Source organism: Aspergillus pseudonomiae (genome assembly GCF_009193645.1).
Source record: "Aspergillus pseudonomiae strain CBS 119388 unplaced genomic scaffold BDV37scaffold_39, whole genome shotgun sequence".
Lineage (NCBI taxonomy): Eukaryota > Fungi > Ascomycota > Eurotiomycetes > Eurotiales > Aspergillaceae > Aspergillus > Aspergillus pseudonomiae.
In genome coordinates this window covers 255,000-272,182 of record NW_022476031.1, presented here as the reverse complement: position 1 = coordinate 272,182, position 17,183 = coordinate 255,000, and the positions used below count along the sequence as shown (strand labels likewise).

At 49.0% G+C, this 17,183-nt stretch overlaps 3 protein-coding genes and 1 non-coding gene across 4 annotated transcripts; all 4 read left to right on the top strand.

Annotated features, from left to right (window-relative positions):
- Nucleotide 1: 1 nt before the first annotated feature.
- On the top strand, nucleotides 2-3,751 carry xlnR (putative C6 transcription factor). Its single transcript, XM_032078785.1, has 3 exons — nucleotides 2-685; nucleotides 742-3,065; nucleotides 3,124-3,751. Exons 1-3 carry the CDS (start codon nucleotides 238-240, stop codon nucleotides 3,265-3,267), a joined length of 2,916 nt encoding a protein of 971 aa, XP_031940839.1. The 5' UTR covers nucleotides 2-237; the 3' UTR covers nucleotides 3,268-3,751.
- A 1,304-nt stretch (nucleotides 3,752-5,055) lies between these two features.
- On the top strand, nucleotides 5,056-8,122 carry BDV37DRAFT_272113 (integral membrane protein DUF92-domain-containing protein; the record flags this gene model as incomplete). The annotated part of the gene is made up of 5 exons (XM_032084820.1): nucleotides 5,056-5,451; nucleotides 5,523-6,229; nucleotides 6,936-7,096; nucleotides 7,220-7,409; nucleotides 7,495-8,122. 5 exons carry the CDS (start codon nucleotides 5,056-5,058, stop codon nucleotides 8,120-8,122), a joined length of 2,082 nt encoding a protein of 693 aa, XP_031940838.1.
- Nucleotides 8,123-10,442: 2,320 nt separating this feature from the next.
- Nucleotides 10,443-15,270, top strand: BDV37DRAFT_272112 (DUF323 domain protein; the record flags this gene model as incomplete). Its single annotated transcript, XM_032084819.1, has 9 exons — nucleotides 10,443-10,738; nucleotides 10,823-11,502; nucleotides 11,569-11,784; nucleotides 11,840-12,740; nucleotides 12,802-13,100; nucleotides 13,166-13,247; nucleotides 13,708-14,131; nucleotides 14,206-15,090; nucleotides 15,157-15,270. The coding sequence occupies 9 exons, from the start codon at nucleotides 10,443-10,445 to the stop codon at nucleotides 15,268-15,270; spliced, it is 3,897 nt and encodes a 1,298-aa protein (XP_031940837.1).
- A 516-nt stretch (nucleotides 15,271-15,786) lies between these two features.
- On the top strand, nucleotides 15,787-15,891 carry BDV37DRAFT_t125. The gene has a single exon. It is a non-coding gene; the product is annotated as a tRNA-Met (tRNA).
- The last annotated feature ends 1,292 nt before the right edge of the window (nucleotides 15,892-17,183 follow it).

Genomic DNA, 17,183 nt, shown 5'->3' with positions numbered 1-17,183 from the left:
TTTTTTTGACTCGCTACACCTATTCGTTCTCTCCAGATTGTTTCCCTGGTTGGCTCTCATTCGATGTGACAGACTATATCTACTTGACTGGCTAGTACCACTTTTACGTGATTTTGGGGCCTTAACGGCCCTCCGTTTTCCCTTTTTCATTTCCGTTCCCCACATCCGCCAATCTTGTCCAAGCGCGTTCCTATATGTACCAGTAGATCGACCGGTCGCTTCTCTTGTCCGGTGAGAATGTCGATGACCTCGATTCAGCATTTCACGCGTTCCTTCTCTCCTTTTTCTTCGGGTACCCAGCCGGTCGGAATGGCGCAATCTCAGACGGTCGGGCTGGATACGCTCGCCGAGGGTTCGCAATACGCGCTGGAGCAACTGCAGCTGTCGCGAGAAGCCAATGGGGCCAGCGCCGTTGACGGCGGAGTCCCTAACCCTCTTAGAAGCTCAATTGCCAAACCCCATGGCCAGCAGCTTTACAGCGACGAACCCTCCACCCAGCATACCCAGAATGCAACCACCGGGCTCAGAAACCTGCCTCAACGAGACCAACTGGCAGAGGCTCGCTCAGCGATCCGCAAAAGTTCAAACTCCGGTCCCGTCCGCCGAAGAATCAGTCGCGCATGTGATCAGTGTAATCAGCTTCGGACGAAATGTGATGGGCAAAACCCATGTGCGCATTGCATTGGTAATGATTTCTTTATTCATTGCGCGGTGCTTTAGATACTGACAATTCTTGGGCAGAATTTGGCCTGACTTGTGAATATGCTCGAGAACGCAAAAAACGTGGCAAAGCATCTAAAAAGGATCTCGCTGCGGCTGCCGCCGCCGTAGCTAACAATAGCACCGCACCGACGTCAAATGGCAATACATCCAACGATTCTGCATCGTTAGCTAAACGGCACACCCCTTCGGATGGTCAATCAACGCAAGAGATCAGCGGGAGGTACGATCCGACCTTTGATGCCGCCCGAAACCTGACGACAGCAGGACAGTCGCAATTAGGGCAGCACTCCGATGTGTCAGGAATGGCGGGGATGCAGGGCTCACAACAGACCCCACACCCTCGGCCATCTTTAGGTGGTGCAATCGATGCCATGCACTTGAACCACTTCAACACTCTAAATGATTCCAACCGGCCACAGATGTCTGTTCCCGACCTTCGTTCATTGCAGATGCTACATCCATCCGGCGCAAATGCCCGGTCTCCGTCGGGGGCATTGCCACCTCAAGGGTTGAATTCCGGCTATAATGACGGCGCTTATTCTCTCATGAACGCGCCAGAAGCAAATCACCCATCGATCAACCAATACCGACTCGGGAACTCTGCAGAAAATCCCCCGGCGCCTTTTCTAGGCTTATCACCCCCGGCGCAATCGCCAGGATGGCTATCACTTCCTTCTCCCTCCCCTGCAAATTTTGCTTCCTTTAGCATGCCTCCATTTTCCAGCACGTTGCGGTACCCTGTCCTCCAGCCCGTCCTCCCTCATATCGCCTCGATCATTCCTCAGTCATTGGCCTGTGATCTCCTCGATGTCTACTTTACTAGCTTCTCCCCTTCCCACCTGTCGCCACAATCTCCATATGTGGTCGGGTACATTTTCCGAAAACAGTCGTTTCTCCATCCCACAAAGCCAAGGGTATGCAGTCCTGGCCTATTAGCTAGTATGCTATGGGTTGCCGCGCAAACGAGTGACGCGGCGTTCCTGACATCTCCGCCGTCGGCTCGAGGCAGAGTATGCCAAAAGCTCTTGGAACTTACGGTTGGCCTACTCCGGCCGCTGATCCATGGCCCCGCCCCCGGGGAAACATCTCCCAACTATGCTGCTAATATGGTCATTAACGGTGTGGCTCTGGGCGGCTTTGGCGTCTCCATGGATCAACTTGGCGCGCAAAGTAGCGCAACAGGTGCCGTCGATGACGTGGCTACGTACGTTCACTTAGCGACAGTAATCTCTGCCAGCGAATATAAGGCAGCTAGCATGCGTTGGTGGACAGCAGCATGGTCTCTCGCTCGCGAATTGAAGTTAGGACGCGAATTGCCGCCGAATACGTCCCAGCCGAGACAGGACGGCGAACCTGAGGACGATACAGATGTCGACATGTCAAAACGTAACCTCCCTCCTCTTGTTACGTCAGTCGGAGGTGGCTCTGGAAGCACGATTCTCAATGTCACTGAGGAGGAACGAGAAGAACGCCGGCGTCTTTGGTGGCTGCTCTATGCAACAGATCGCCACTTAGCGCTCTGCTATAACCGCCCTCTGACATTACTGGACAAGGAGTGTGAAAATCTCCTCCAGCCGATGAATGATGACTTATGGCAGGCTGGCGATTTCGCTGGTGCCACTTACCGGCAGGTAGGCCCCCAGGTAGAGTGTACGGGACACAGCATGTTCGGTTTCTTCCTACCCTTGACGACAATCTTGGGTGAAATTGTCGACCTCCAACAAGCAAAGGAACATCCCCGGTTTGGTCGCGTCTTCCGGAATAGTGCGGACTGGGACCACCAAGTACTGGAGATTTCCCGTCAACTAGATACATATGCTCAGAGTCTGAAAGAATTCGAGGCTCGTTACACTAGCAGCTTAGCTCTTGGAGCTGGGGAAAGTGAGGCCGCTATTGAAGGATCACATTTGGACCATGTGAGCCCATCGGGCCGGTCGACTAGTACGGCTGGGTCACGGGTGAACGAGTCCATCGTGCATACGAAAATGGTAGTCGCCTACGGAACCCACATTATGCACGTTCTACACGTCCTGTTGGCCGGGAAATGGGACCCTATCAATTTGCTTGAGGATCATGATCTCTGGATCTCTTCGGAGTCGTTCATAGCCGCAATGAGTCATGCAGTCGGCGCTGCTGACGCTGCTGCTGACATATTGGAGTACGATCCAGATATAACTTTTATGCCCTTTTTTTTCGGAATATATCTACTGCAGGGTAGTTTCCTGCTACTGCTGGCAGCCGATAAGCTTCAGGGTGAGGTCAGCCCTAGTGTAGTCCGCGCATGCGAAACGATTGTTCGTGCACACGAGGCTTGCGTCGTGACACTGAACACCGAGTATCAAGTAAGTTTTACCTTTAGCCCCTACACATTGATAGATGTCTAATACTTTTATCTCTCAGAGGACATTCCGTAAGGTCATGCGTTCGGCTTTAGCGCAGGTTCGTGGGCGCATGCCTGAAGATTTTGGTGAACAGCAGCAGCGTAGGCGAGAAGTGCTAGCCCTCTACCGCTGGACCGGTGATGGCAGTGGCCTTGCACTATGAACACCACCGTCATCAAATAACACTTTACCTGCATCTCTGCCATCCGCATGGCTGGCAAATTTGACGACGTGATGCGATCTCATGACATTTATTAATCGAAAGAGGCCCGGTCAGCCTCGGGGTTCAGGAGTTCAAATGGCAGCCTAGTGTATGGCTGGATTACTGCTTCCTTTCTTTTTCGTTAGTCTCTCGACTTGTCTTTTGTTGGATATTTTCGCTTCTCGCCAGGTTCGTTGTATCTCGAAGTTTGGCTCGGCACGTATTTTGGTCAAGTTTGCTCTTCATCCGAGGGACGGACAGGGCCCCTTTGATACACTACTTTCAATATATAGTGTTCGCCATTTGGTTTTTCGTCTATTGTTGATGCGATCTGTACACTATTGCCCCTTGTACTGTTTATATTACGGCTTGATTTCTACAGCAGTATATTTTAGTATATATACCCACATTTCAAAAGTCAATACATGTTAATAATGCACACATATTGTCCTGCACCTCGAAATCATATCCTATATATAGTGCCCCTGCCGCAACGTCAGGGTTGTGGTAGCCAGAGGGTACTGCACTCCAGGGTGGAGATTCCTGATTGCTTTGGGGCAATCTCAAGAACCAGCTGCGTCTCACATACCTGGCATATTGTATATGTATCTCTAGATGGTTGGTACAGTCAACGGCGCACATCGTCAACGCTAAAAATACTATTATCCCTTTTTCAACTCCATATTCTAACAAAATACAACATAAACCGAAAACTCAGTTATCCTAACCATCTCCTAAGCACCAATAGAACTAGTGCATAACAAAGTCCATGCCCCAAGCAGCGTACTACTAGACTTAATCAGAAGATGATGACTCGCTCATGTCTCCCGATTTCTCATAAAGACCAAGCGGATACTTCTTGCATAGCTTATTGACAGCACCTCGCCATTGAAATAGTCATAACCTTTGGGAGTCATAAAGTTGAAGCGGATACCTACATCCAGTCTTCGGCCGCAAACTTCCGTGAGATCAGCCATTTCATAATCGTCCCAGACTCTGTCCATATTGATCAGTAGTAAATTACCCCTGTAATCGCGGGCAGTAAGGGCAAGTCGTAATAGTGCTTCGAGTAATTCTCGCTTTGGAATGCCGTGGGTATTGACTTGGATAGTGGTTAGGGCTTTATAGGTGCTGAGGTTGGGTTGGGCTTGGGTGGCATTTTTGCGAGGGTCAGTGTGGACAGTAGAGTGCCACTTCGGCTTTAGGTATGCTAATAGGCATACTTATGAGCTCTTTGCTGGGTCGGTAAAATCATCTCTTAGTGTCTCTATATTACGCTGGCTCTTTTGAGACTAAATTCATAGTGATGGGGTGTATTGTTCTACATTATAAGTGAAGCTATCCAAGAGCTGAGCATGCCGTTGGGCCTGAGGCATCAACTCTTCTTTGTCAATTAGCTCGTGTATGTGGAGAATACCGTAGTATGTGCATACACAGTGTAGTACCGGTTTCTGGGGCCAGCACTAGTCAGACCTTGCCAGGTGTGTTTAAGTTGGTACCTGAATTATGCCAGTACTAGTAGTAGTACCTTAGTGGATAGATATGAGACAGCAAAAGAAACGCTCCAATAATATCGAATGTGATTAGGTTGTTCCAAGTAACTATGACGCCACTGCTGAGATAAGCTCTTTATCGACGATAAGGACCACCACATGTATCCCTCGGATCTCGCCGTCTTTCATCCTCCACCTACCTTGTCTCTTTGCAAATCAACGAGATGGGCGATTACCCCGGAACTCATGCTGAATTATGAATCGCCTAAGCAGATCTCTTTGTCAATTATTATCTCGCCATTTCCGTCCACGACCGTCTTTTGCCCCTCTCGTTGTGAAACGGCATATAGGAATTCCACCCGGCTTTCTGCTCGATGAATATATCCCACGCTACCAGCTACTCACATCCATAGATGCTTCGAAGAAACGCTCTCTCGCATATGCACATCTACGGGAATGCAACTTATGTCCACGTCGTTGCGGAGTAAACCGGTACGAACAAACCGGGGTATGTCTCATCGGTGCTGAGACAGTCAAGGTCAACACGATCGCACCACATCGTGGAGAGGAACCATGTATTCAGGGATTCAATGGGAGTGGCTCCGTTTTCTTTTCAGGATGCAACCTGCGCTGTGTGTTCTGCCAGAATCATGTATGTCTTACCTATTTCCCCGGCGACAGTTCTGTATTTCTCAGATCAACACGCTAATCGAGACTCCTTAGGACATCGCCCACCAACGAAATGGGTTCGACTTAACTCCCGAAGAACTAGCAGATTGGTTTATGAAGCTTCAGCAAGTTGGTAACTGCCATAATATCAACCTAGTTACGCCGGAACATGTTGTGCCGCAGGTTGCGCTCGCGATTCTGACAGCACGCGATATGGGTCTCAATATTCCTATTATTTACAATACGTCGTCGTTTGATTCGCTCGAGTCTCTCGAGTTACTTAATGGCCTGGTTGATATTTACTTGCCTGATTTCAAGGTGTGGAAGAATAGTACGTCGAAGCGGTTGCTCAAAGCCGAGGATTACACTGAGACGGCGATGGAGAGCATAAAGGCCATGCATGAACAGGTCGGTGATTTATGTTTTACGTCGGATGGGCTTGCTAAGAAGGGCGTCTTACTACGACATTTGGTTATGCCTGGCAAGGAAGACGAGGGTCGAGAGATTATGCGCTGGTTGGCGGAAAATGTGTCCAAGGATCTCTACGTGCATATCATGGAGCAGTATCACCCGGATGCACATGTAGGGAAAAGGAAGCGAACGACGAGGAATGCAAAAGGCGACGGAGAGGCTGAAGTGCGGTATGCAGACATCAACCGTGCGGTCCGCGATGATGAGCTCGGCTGTGTCAGGGATGCTGCCGTTGCAGCTGGGCTTTGGAGGTTTTGTGAGGCGAATGAGAATAGATCCATGTTTCATCTGTGAGCCTTGGTTCAGTACCGGATAAGGAGACTTGAACATGGCTATTACAGACAGATATCTGTCGAGACGTAGAGGCGCCAGTCATTGGTAGTTTCACGTCGAACACAACCGTCTTTTTCCACCTATCCAGCCTCTCAGTAGATGGGAGAGGTTACTTGGTAGCTCTGTCAATTATGGCATGACAGAGACTTCAGGCGATGCTTATACGAAGCCGGATGGTATGCATGTGTAGCTGCCACAAAGGTCAGCTATACAAGTCAGCTACGGAACTTCGGTAAGATGGCCGAAGATGACATCGTTGATGCTTGCATATAATTAAACGCAGAGTTTCTATAACGAGCAATAGAAATTCGCTGTATTGTATTAACAATATCGAGAAAGCTAGCCATTCTAGACTTAAAGCGGACCCGTGAGGGCAGAAGATCGGACAGGAGATCCGCCGATGACGCCGACCCACGACCCACCAGGAGCTCAGCTACTAGTTTTATTTAACTCCGCCCCAGCTCAGCTAATCACCTTTAGTTGTAGGCTATTGTTCCATTTTGACAAAGACAACAACTCAGCCTTATACAATTCTTTTTCCTTCATCCTTTCACCACCCAGTGATAACAGATCATGCTATAACCCCTCCAGCTCAACATCCACCAATAACACTGAAAACCAAAACCACGTTGACGAAAATGAAACCAATAATCGCCATCCCAGCAATAATAGCCCTCGTCCACCGCGCCTACTCCCGCAAATCTCTCACTCACCTTGGCCTCGCAACAGCAGCTCTAACAGCAACCGCCCACGCGCTCCACCCCTGGTCAACGCCCTTCGCCCTCCTTGCCGTCTTCTATTTCGGCGGCACAAAAGCCACAAAGGTACATATACGTCGCGGGGTCGGAATGCGAACATGGGACCTACCCCATGAACTCTCAAAATGATTAAGGTGTACAGGCAGCTAACCCAACCGGTCGCCATCTAGGTTAAACACGATATCAAAGCTCAACTAACCCTCTCCGCGACCGGATCGGAAGGCGGCGAGGGCCAAAGAACCCACATCCAGGTTCTGGCGAATAGTGTCGTCGCGACTGTGCTTATTCTCCTCCATACTTATGTTCTGAGGGGGTCGTCGGCAGAGTGTTTTGAAAATGGTAGGAGTGCGGCAGATTTGTTGGTTGTGGGGATAGTTGCGTATGTTCCTCCTTCTTCTCATTATTTGATTCTGGATGAAGATGGGAAGGCCAGTACATGCTAACGAAGATAACCACAAAAACAGCAACTACGCCTCCGTAGCAGCCGACACCTTCTCCTCCGAACTGGGCATTCTATCGAAATCCAAGCCCCGCCTGATCACCTCGCCCACACTCCGGGTCGTTCCACCGGGTACAAACGGCGGCGTAACAGCGGCGGGTCTTTTGGCCGGCGTGTTTGGTGCATTTACGGTCTCTTTGGCGTCCGCTGTGCTTTTGCCGTTCTGTGTGGAGTCCAGTCTTACAGATCGTGTGTATTGGACGCTTGCATTTACGGGCTGGGGCACGTTGGGGAGTGTTCTGGATAGTGTTTTGGGGGGCTTATTGCAGGCGAGTGTTGTTGATAAGCGGACCGGGAAAGTTGTTGAGGGAGAGGGCGGGAAGAAGGTGCTTGTTCATCCTCATCTTAGGGCTGGGGGTGCTACGGGGTATTCGAGTGCTTCTGCTTCTGCTTCTGGGTCCGTGCAGCAGAGGAAGGGGGAGAAGGGCGGCGTTGAGACCTTACATGAGAGTCGGAAGGTTGAGAGTGGAAGGGATTTGTTGGACAATAATGCTGTTAATGTTTTGATGGCGTTTATTATGAGTGTGGGCGCTATGGGAGTCGCGAGTTGGGTTTGGGGTGTTTCGGTTTTCGATCTTGGGGTGTTAGGTTAATTGGTTTTGTATTATTGGATGTGCGATGTCTGATTATGGGATTATGTTGCTATGCAAGGATGCTATCAAGTTGATGGTTTTAGTACATGAAAAAAGAAGGATATGCCCTAGCATGGCAAGGGTAGCAGCACTGAGTTATAAGAACAGCCTAGGCAGCTATGAGCGAGGAAACCAGCCTTTCGTGGTCATGGATTTACCCTTCATCTTCATATAGATAGACCCCCATTTCTGTGGAGGGGCTAATAGACATTAGTCAGGCGTGTGCGCTATACCAGGTCCCGCAGCGGGAGAATGCGAGAGTTTTCTGCAGCAGTGAGCCATGTCATATCCCAGCCCGAATATTTCCGTCTCGTAAGTAAGATCTTAGGGGGACCACGGCAGTGCGGAAGAGAATATTTGATGATCATTTCTACCTATATCCTTGGGTTTTTTTTCTCCTCTCGCCTGGCCTTGGTAGTGTAGTCACAAAGGTCTCTGTTTGTCGATTCTTGTCATCATGGCAGCGCTTCTGGTACTGTGCTATCCTTGGTAATTAACTTAATTTTGTGAAGAGGCTGTCGCTGGTGGGTGGGGGGGAGGGTGGGGGGAAGAATGCCTCGATGTTGTGTGAGCAAAGTGCGCTGCCGAGTATCCTTTTCGGGACCAGGTTTGAGGCATCCTGAGGCTATACTTTGAATGGCAGTCTAGGGACTTGCAGCACCGGACCTTGACAAGGATCGCGTTCTTCCTCACTGGGTTCATAGCTATCAGAGTCATGATCTGGGTATGACAGTTGAAGCTTGAGTGTACATGCGGCACGGAAAGTTTCGTTTATCAGAAACCATGTGGGGCAATGCTGGAGCACATCCTTATAGGTGACCATGATATCCGTTCAAGAAAACTTCTGGTGGAGGTAGGAGAGCATGTACAAATCGCAGAGTTCTCTATGCTATGAAGGATATGGCTTCGGGAGCTGCCGAACTTCAGGCACTGGGTAGATACAAGAAAACCCCAAAATGGTATATTGAGTCAAGAGGCAACAGCCAATCATTGCTCATTCCAGAGTATGTGCTCCGGAGGTCTGATGACAACAACATTGTCTGTTTTACCAAGGCATTTGTATGGTGCGCAGTATGTATATTTTGCTTATCGGAACAACACGGTGGGGTCAGCACCTAGAACGTGGATTCTTTCCTATCCCTGGGAGGGGTGGCTGACGGGAACTTGTGATACAAAACCTCGGAGGGCTGGGGTGTCTATACTAGTAAGGCCGGGATCATAGTGCCATGCATGGTCAATATCAGGGATTATCCTAATTCGACCGTGAGCAGTATTAGTACGTGCGGTTGTCGCGCGACTTTCAGACTATGAGTAGTCTCATGATTGGGCATAAGTCGCTCAGGGGGGAAGAGGCGGTCATTGCACACGTATGAACCACTGATAAATTGTGAATTCTTCTGGGATCAGTAGCGGAATGGAGCTGAGTCGTATTCACTATGGAGCATTGGAGCATGCCGTGAAGTAACTGATGGAAATTCCCTTCAGCTCACAAACAACAACAACCACAAAAAAGACCCCACAAGTGGGGCACTGCAAATGCTGCAAATCAGGGACAAACACTGCAAACCGACGATGCAAACACAACGTCATCTCGCATTACTCCACCAGCCGTGGGTGATGTTCCTCGTATGGTTGGATATCAGTCTCAGTGACCATGGGATGCGTGACACACATTGGTGCAACATTTGGTGTCCAATTTTGGAGGTGGGCCAGAACTCTGGCCCTTACAGGATAGCCTGTGTTATTCTAGCTGTGGCTGACCTGCATTGCCCTTGCAAATCTCAAATCGGATCGATCTGCTTTGATGTCAGAGCGCACCCGTCAAACCTTCCACACATCATCCCAATCTGATATCCGAAACTGGACTAGTTCTTGTCGGTGGGGTGTTTGCAATAAGGAATACAGAATCAGCATGGATTATTCAGGAACAGCTCAACCCGTGGAGCTGGGAAGTCCGAGGGCTAGACTACACCCATGCTTTATAAAGTTGCCTCTCTCTTCCGCAACATTCCAAACAAACCGGTTTCAACATACGAGATTCAATTCTTCCTTCCTCTTCTGTATTTTCTATTAATTTCTGCGTGTGTCATACCATCTGCAGGGGACCATCTGTACTCCTCATTTACCCCTCATTGATCTGCCTTCCCAGAGCATATTCTTTGCCCTTGGCTACCATATAAACCACCCGGTTCGCCTGACTATAACCCCCGCGGTTAAGGTACTCTATTAAGCTTGCAGTATTTCCTGGATTTTCTTTGTGGTTCTTGGAGATTTGATCAAAATGTCTCCATTGGCTCTCTCTCCTAAGACCGTTGACATTGTCAATATTTTTCAGAATGACGTGGAGTTCTCTCTCGTAAATGAGATCCATAAGGGCATTAGCCCTCCCACCGGCGTCAGGAAGTCAATGCCAACGATGCTTCTCTACGATGCCAATGGCCTCAAGCTTTTTGAGCAAATCACCTATGTGGAGGAGTATTATCTAACGAATGCGGAGATTGAGGTCTTGGAGATAAATTCCAGGAGGATAGTTGAACGGATTCCAGACAATGCGCAATTGCTTGAGTTAGGTAGTGGGTGCGTCATCCTTCCAAATCAAACCGTAACCTTTCAGGCTGCGTAGCGTATCAATAATGTTCGCCGGTTTTAACCGCCTTTCAGGAATCTTCGGAAGATTGAGATTCTGCTACGGGAATTTGAGCGCGTAGGAAAGCGCGTGGATTATTCTGCTCTGGATCTGTCCCTATCAGAACTGCAGCGCACATTCGCGGAAGTGTCCATTGACGACTACAAGCACGTTGGCCTCCATGGTCTCCATGGAACTTACGATGACGCCGTCACTTGGCTTAACAGCCCCGAAAACAGGGAGCGGCCCACGGTGATCATGTCTATGGGTTCCTCTTTAGGGAACTTTGACCCTCCCAGTGCAGCCAAATTTCTCTCGCAGTATGCTAGCCTTCTTGGTCCATCTGATATGATGATCATCGGTTTGGACGGCTGCAAGGACCCGGGCAAAGTATACAGGGCATACAATGATTCGAAAGGTGTTACACGGCTGTTCTATGAGAACGGACTAGTGCATGCAAACGTCGTTCTCGGATACGAAGCCTTCAAACCCGATGAGTGGGAAGTAGTGACAGACTACGATACCGTGGAGGGACGACACTGGGCAGCCTACTCACCTAAGAAGGACGTCATTATCAACGGGGTTCTTCTTCAGAAGGGTGAGAAACTTTTCTTTGAAGAGGCGTACAAGTATGGACCTGAGGAACGCGATCAACTATGGCGTGATGCCAAGTTAATCCAGACGACGGAACTTGGCAATGGGTCTGACAATTACCGTGAGTAGCAAATGACAGCCTCATTTCAATGGACGCATGTACTGACTCTGGCTTGTTGCAAAATAGATCTCCATATCCTGACATCTGCTACTCTCAACCTCCCAACATCTCCTTCTCGATATGCAGCTCATCCTATACCCAGTTTTGAAGAATGGCAGTCTCTGTGGACAGCGTGGGATACTGCTACCAAGGCCATGGTCCCTCGTGAGGAGCTTCTGTCAAAGCCGATCAAGCTACGGAACTCTTTAATCTTCTATCTGGGACATATTCCTACATTCTTGGGTCAGTCTACATGGCTTACTCTCAACTCATAGCCTGATGCTAATTATGCGAGCAGACATCCATCTGGCTCGAGCCCTACACGGAAAACTAACGGAGCCGAAGTCCTATAAACTAATTTTCGAACGTGGGATTGATCCTGACGTAGATGACCCCAACAAGTGCCACTCTCATAGCGAGATCCCAGACGAGTGGCCAGCTCTTGATGACATTCTAGACTATCAAGAGCGAGTCAGAAGCAGAGTTAGATCCATCTACCAAACCGAGGACCTTGCAGAAAACAGAATTTTGGGCGAAGCGCTTTGGATCGGATTTGAGCACGAGGTGATGCACCTCGAGACATTCCTGTATATGTTGATCCAGAGCGAAAAGATACTTCCTCCACCCGGCGCTGAACGGCCGAACTTTGAGAAAATATACCAAGATGCTCGGGAAAGCATGAAGTCAAATGAGTGGTTCTCCGTTCCTGAGCAAACACTTACTATTGGCCTCGATGGTGCTGATACCAATGACGTACCCCCAACGACCTATGGATGGGACAATGAGAAACCTGCGAGAACAGTGACTGTTCCGGCATTTGAGGCACAGGGCAGGCCCATCACCAATGGCGAATACGCCAAGTACTTGCAATCGAATCAATCGCGCAGAAGGCCAGCGTCATGGGTCCTAACCCATTCGAATGAAGACTACACCATACCTAGGGCCGTCAACGGAAGCAGTGTTGGGGCTACGAAGGACTTTATATCCAATTTCGCTGTCCGTACTGTTTTTGGCCCAGTTCCGCTTGAATTTGCCCAAGACTGGCCTGTGATGGCGTCATATGATGAATTGGCCGAATATGCCGAATGGGCGGGTTGCAGGATTCCGACCTTTGAAGAGACAAAGAGTATCTATCTGCACTCAGTGCTATTAAAGGAGAGAAGCGTTGTGAAGCATAATGGGGAGCCCAACGGCCATAGGTTAGTGCAACTTCAATAGAACGCTACATCCTGGAGAGTAAGCTGGACTAACTGCTTTCAGTGCGACCGGCGATCTTAATGGGGTAAACGGAAACGGTTACTCAAAGATCAACAACCCCAGCAAGCCTCGTATGCCGGACCACCAGCCTGTACAATACCCTTCTCGAGACGCCTTGCCAGTGTTCCTAGATCTCGACGGACTCAACGTCGGGCTCAAGCACTGGCACCCTATCCCAGTTATCCAGAACGGCGATCGACTCGCCGGTCAGGGTGAACTGGGAGGCGCATGGGAGTGGACTAGCACGCCATTAGCGCCTCACAATGGCTTTGAAGCCATGGAGATCTACCCAGGATACACTTGTAAGTATCAGTCTCATAGTCGGGCACCCTCCGGGAGTTGATCATCAGATACTAATACCTCTCAGCCGATTTCTTCGACGGTAAACACAACATCATCCTGGGTGGATCCTGGGCTACTCATCCCCGCGTTGCTGGACGTACCACTTTGTAAGTTTATCATTATAGAGTCCCAGACACTATACAATGCTAACATAATCTCTAGCGTCAATTGGTACCAGCACAACTATCCTTATACCTGGGCAGGAGCACGCCTGGTGCGGGATCTTTAGTGGCGGATGAGGGGTTTTGGCATAGACTTCATGCTTGCTTATCTAGACCTCCAAGTTCTGAAACACCTGTCATTATGTATATCTTTACTCTACACTTCTATTGTCTTTGCTTCCTAAGTATACGTGATCAGGAGAGTAGTACCTCTAAGAGCTGCACACCAATAGGTTACTGTTTAGGGCATAGTATAGTGGGCGCCGCCACAGCGGGGAAGCTCCAACCGATAACGTGACGTAGATACCCCTCCAACTTATCAGGCTGTTCTTTAATACATGCCCGGGACAATTCCCCAGATTAAGGTTCATTGCTTCGTCTTGATCTAGAGGTTACGAACGGACAGCTTCAATATGTCTCTCGAAACCATCACGACCATCTCGCCCTCCACGAATCAGCCAGTTGTCACTCGGACGGGCGTCACCTCCGAGGACCTACAACGGATCCCGGAGGTCGCGCAGGAGGCCTTCCGATCATTCTCTCAGTCTACCTCTCTCAAACAGCGTCAAGAGATTGTCACTCGTGCATTGGACATCCTCGAGAAAAAGAAAGATGAGCTTGCGCGCGAGCTAACCGAGCAGATGGGTCGCCCGATCGCATATACCGGTGTGGAGGTAATGACAGCTATCAAGCGCAGTCGCTACCTGACCAAGATCAGTGACTCGGTCCTGGGTGACGAGGGCGTTGTCCCCGGTGAAGAGGAGAAGGGCTTCAGGCGCTATATCAAGCGGAAGCCCGTTGGTGTGGCCTTTATCATATTTGCCTGGAACGTACGTTAGCATTACACTTTGGTTTGAGTTACTCGCAGGGGAAATATACTAACGTTTGACTTTCCATGGAATAGTACCCCTATTTGATCCTTGTCAACAGTTTGATCCCTGCTATTCTGGCCGGAAATGCTGTCATTTTGAAACCCTCCCCTCAAACTCCGACCATAGTAGAGCAATTTGCCACTGCCTTCACCGAGGCCGGGCTGCCTCAAAACGTCATCCAATATTTCCACTGTGGATCCCCTACATTACTTGAAACTATTGTCCGGTCACCTTTGGTTGACCACATATGTTTCACCGGCTCCGTGGCTGGTGGCTTGGCCGTTCAAAGGGCCGCGTCAGACCGCATTGTCAATGTTGGGCTGGAGCTCGGTGGCAAAGACCCAGCTTATGTTCGGGACGATGTGGATGCGGCGTGGGCCGCGGAGGAGGTCGTTGACGGAGCTATCTTCAACAGTGGACAAAGCTGCTGTGCGATCGAGAGGGTCTACGTGCACAAGAATATCTACGATACCTTCGTTGAGGAAGTCAAGAAGGTCCTAGGCAAGTATCGTGTCGGAGATCCGTTTGACAAGCAAACGCAGATCGGACCTGTAATTTCAAAGCGTGCGAGGGACACGATTCAGTCCCATATCGCCGATGCGGTCCAGAAGGGTGCCAAGGATGAAACTCCAGCAAATGAGACATTTGAAAACCCTCCTACGGGTGGAAACTACGTCAAGCCTACGCTTCTGACGGGCGTGAACCATGACATGGTTGTTATGACGGAGGAGACCTTTGGACCTGTCATTCCTGTTATGAAGGTCAACAGCGACGAGGAAGCTATTAGGCTGATGAACAACAGCGAGTTTGGACTGACTGCCAGTGTCTGGACCAAGGATGTGGCTAGGGCTGAGGAACTAGTTGAGCAGGTGGAGGCGGGAACTGTCTTCATTAACCGATCTGACTATCCTAGTCCGGTGAGTTCTAATATGGACCAATATCTGATTGCCTTGGTGGACCTAAAATGATGCTGACTGTTTCAGGATCTCGCATGGACCGGCTGGAAGAATTCCGGACGGGGCGTAACTCTCAGTCGATTCGGATTTGAGCAATTTGTCAAGCTCAAGAGCCACCATATCAAAGCTTACCCTAAATAAAGTGGATCTCTTTTAGTTGCAATGATTAATGAATGTCAACGATCATATATAGCAGGATAGACTAAAATGATCAACGCGAACTAGGGTACGATTGCTTAGGAGCAGGTCCCTGGAGATATATGGGGGAAACCTAATACCTCCTCGCTCCCTTTTTCTAGTGGTTATAATCTATAGACAAACAGCTACTTGCCCCACTGTCATGGATACCCACACATTCGGTTGATTCTGAATGATGAATATGATTGCCGATCCCCCCAAGCTCGCAACATGTACCCAAGAATATATTTTTTCGCAGTGGAGAATATAGAGCAACCCAAAAAGCCGACAAGGACAACACGAGCAACCCTAAACAATAACCAATACACGTAAGTATCACTTAAAAACTCATATATCCAAGCATGACTATATATGTAGGCTAAGTCGCACACAATTACTTGACAACAAAACTAGGCAAGAGTAAGATTTATTAATCTATTTGCCTATTATACATAAATTAGGTGCGATCTTCAACAACTAGTTTCCATAGTCTAGTGGTTAGGACGGCGGTCTCATAGCGATATGACAATTCCTAGCTAAAGGAGTTGCAATCCGCAAGCACGAGTTCGATTCTCGTTGGAAGCACATATCTTTTTGCATTTAGTTTTTCTAACTTCCTCCCTGGGACGAGATCTCTGTTTGAATATCCATTCGCATAAATTTAAAATAGGTACGGCGTACTCCTACTCGTTTACCCAAACCCAAATGGTACTTTTACACATCATTGATGTGAATACCGTCCAGGCCAGATCTGATCTCACACCCGACCAACAAGACCGTTCTAGATCGACGCTTGGCCTGCTTCCGCTTGCATTTCTATTTTCGACGCCTCCGTATGAAGGCCACATATGTACCATAATCAAGATGCAGTCGCTTCTAGATCCCCTGAATAACTTCTATTCATGTACCGATTACTCTTTATGTATCTAACACATATGTCATTACTAAAGAAAGAATAACGTATGGAGACCCGATTACGCAGTCCACCCTATAACAGACGCCCCGGGGTAAAACACAAGATCCTCAAAGAAACGAGTGTACGTTCATTGGGGCCCCATAACGCCCATGTTATGAAAATCATTCTTGAGAGGATTAATAAAGTCATACGAATAGCGAAGGCATCAACTGGATCGGAAGATCACTTCGCCTAAGTCAATGGATGGGTTCTCTAATCTCTATCATAGTTTTCGGCCGATGGGGTATGTATCGACGATCCATACATTGATCAGTTCAGCGCAGCCAGACATATCATGAATCGTAGATAACATGGCCCCGACCCAATCATCATGCCACTCACCTCATCATTTCCCCTATTCTTCTCCACGGAGTACAAGGCAGATACTGCTGTATCTAGGCATCCGAATCCACAGAAACCACATCCTCCGGAATAGGTAACTCTCAGCTAATCTACACCGCCAATAAATCGGATTTCGACCAGTCATTCCAGGGCCCCAACATACCTAACCCTCGCCTCCATCTTAGGCTTTTCCCTTTTCTTTTCCGAAATGGGGCGCAAACGGGGCAAAAGGGAGTAGCGAAGATGTGAGAAAGTGAAGTAAGTGGGTATGCGGTGACCGATCCACTGATCTCCCGCCCGCTTCCCCCCCCAGACCCCATTTCAATGCCCCCTCATCTATCCGTCCCCTTTCTGTTTTCTTTCTTTCGATGAATTCTCCGTGCGGAGTGGAATAGGGGGAGTGACTTCGAAAGTCAAGAAAGAAAGCGCAACTAGACCGGGAACGATAGCTGGGAAAGGGAGGGACACACGAATCTGCCGTCCTTTTTTTTTGCGCGTAATATTTAGCCACTGGGAATGCGTGAAGTCAGCTAGGTGTTTCCTGACGCAAGGGAGAACAAATTCCGGGCTGAGGACATCT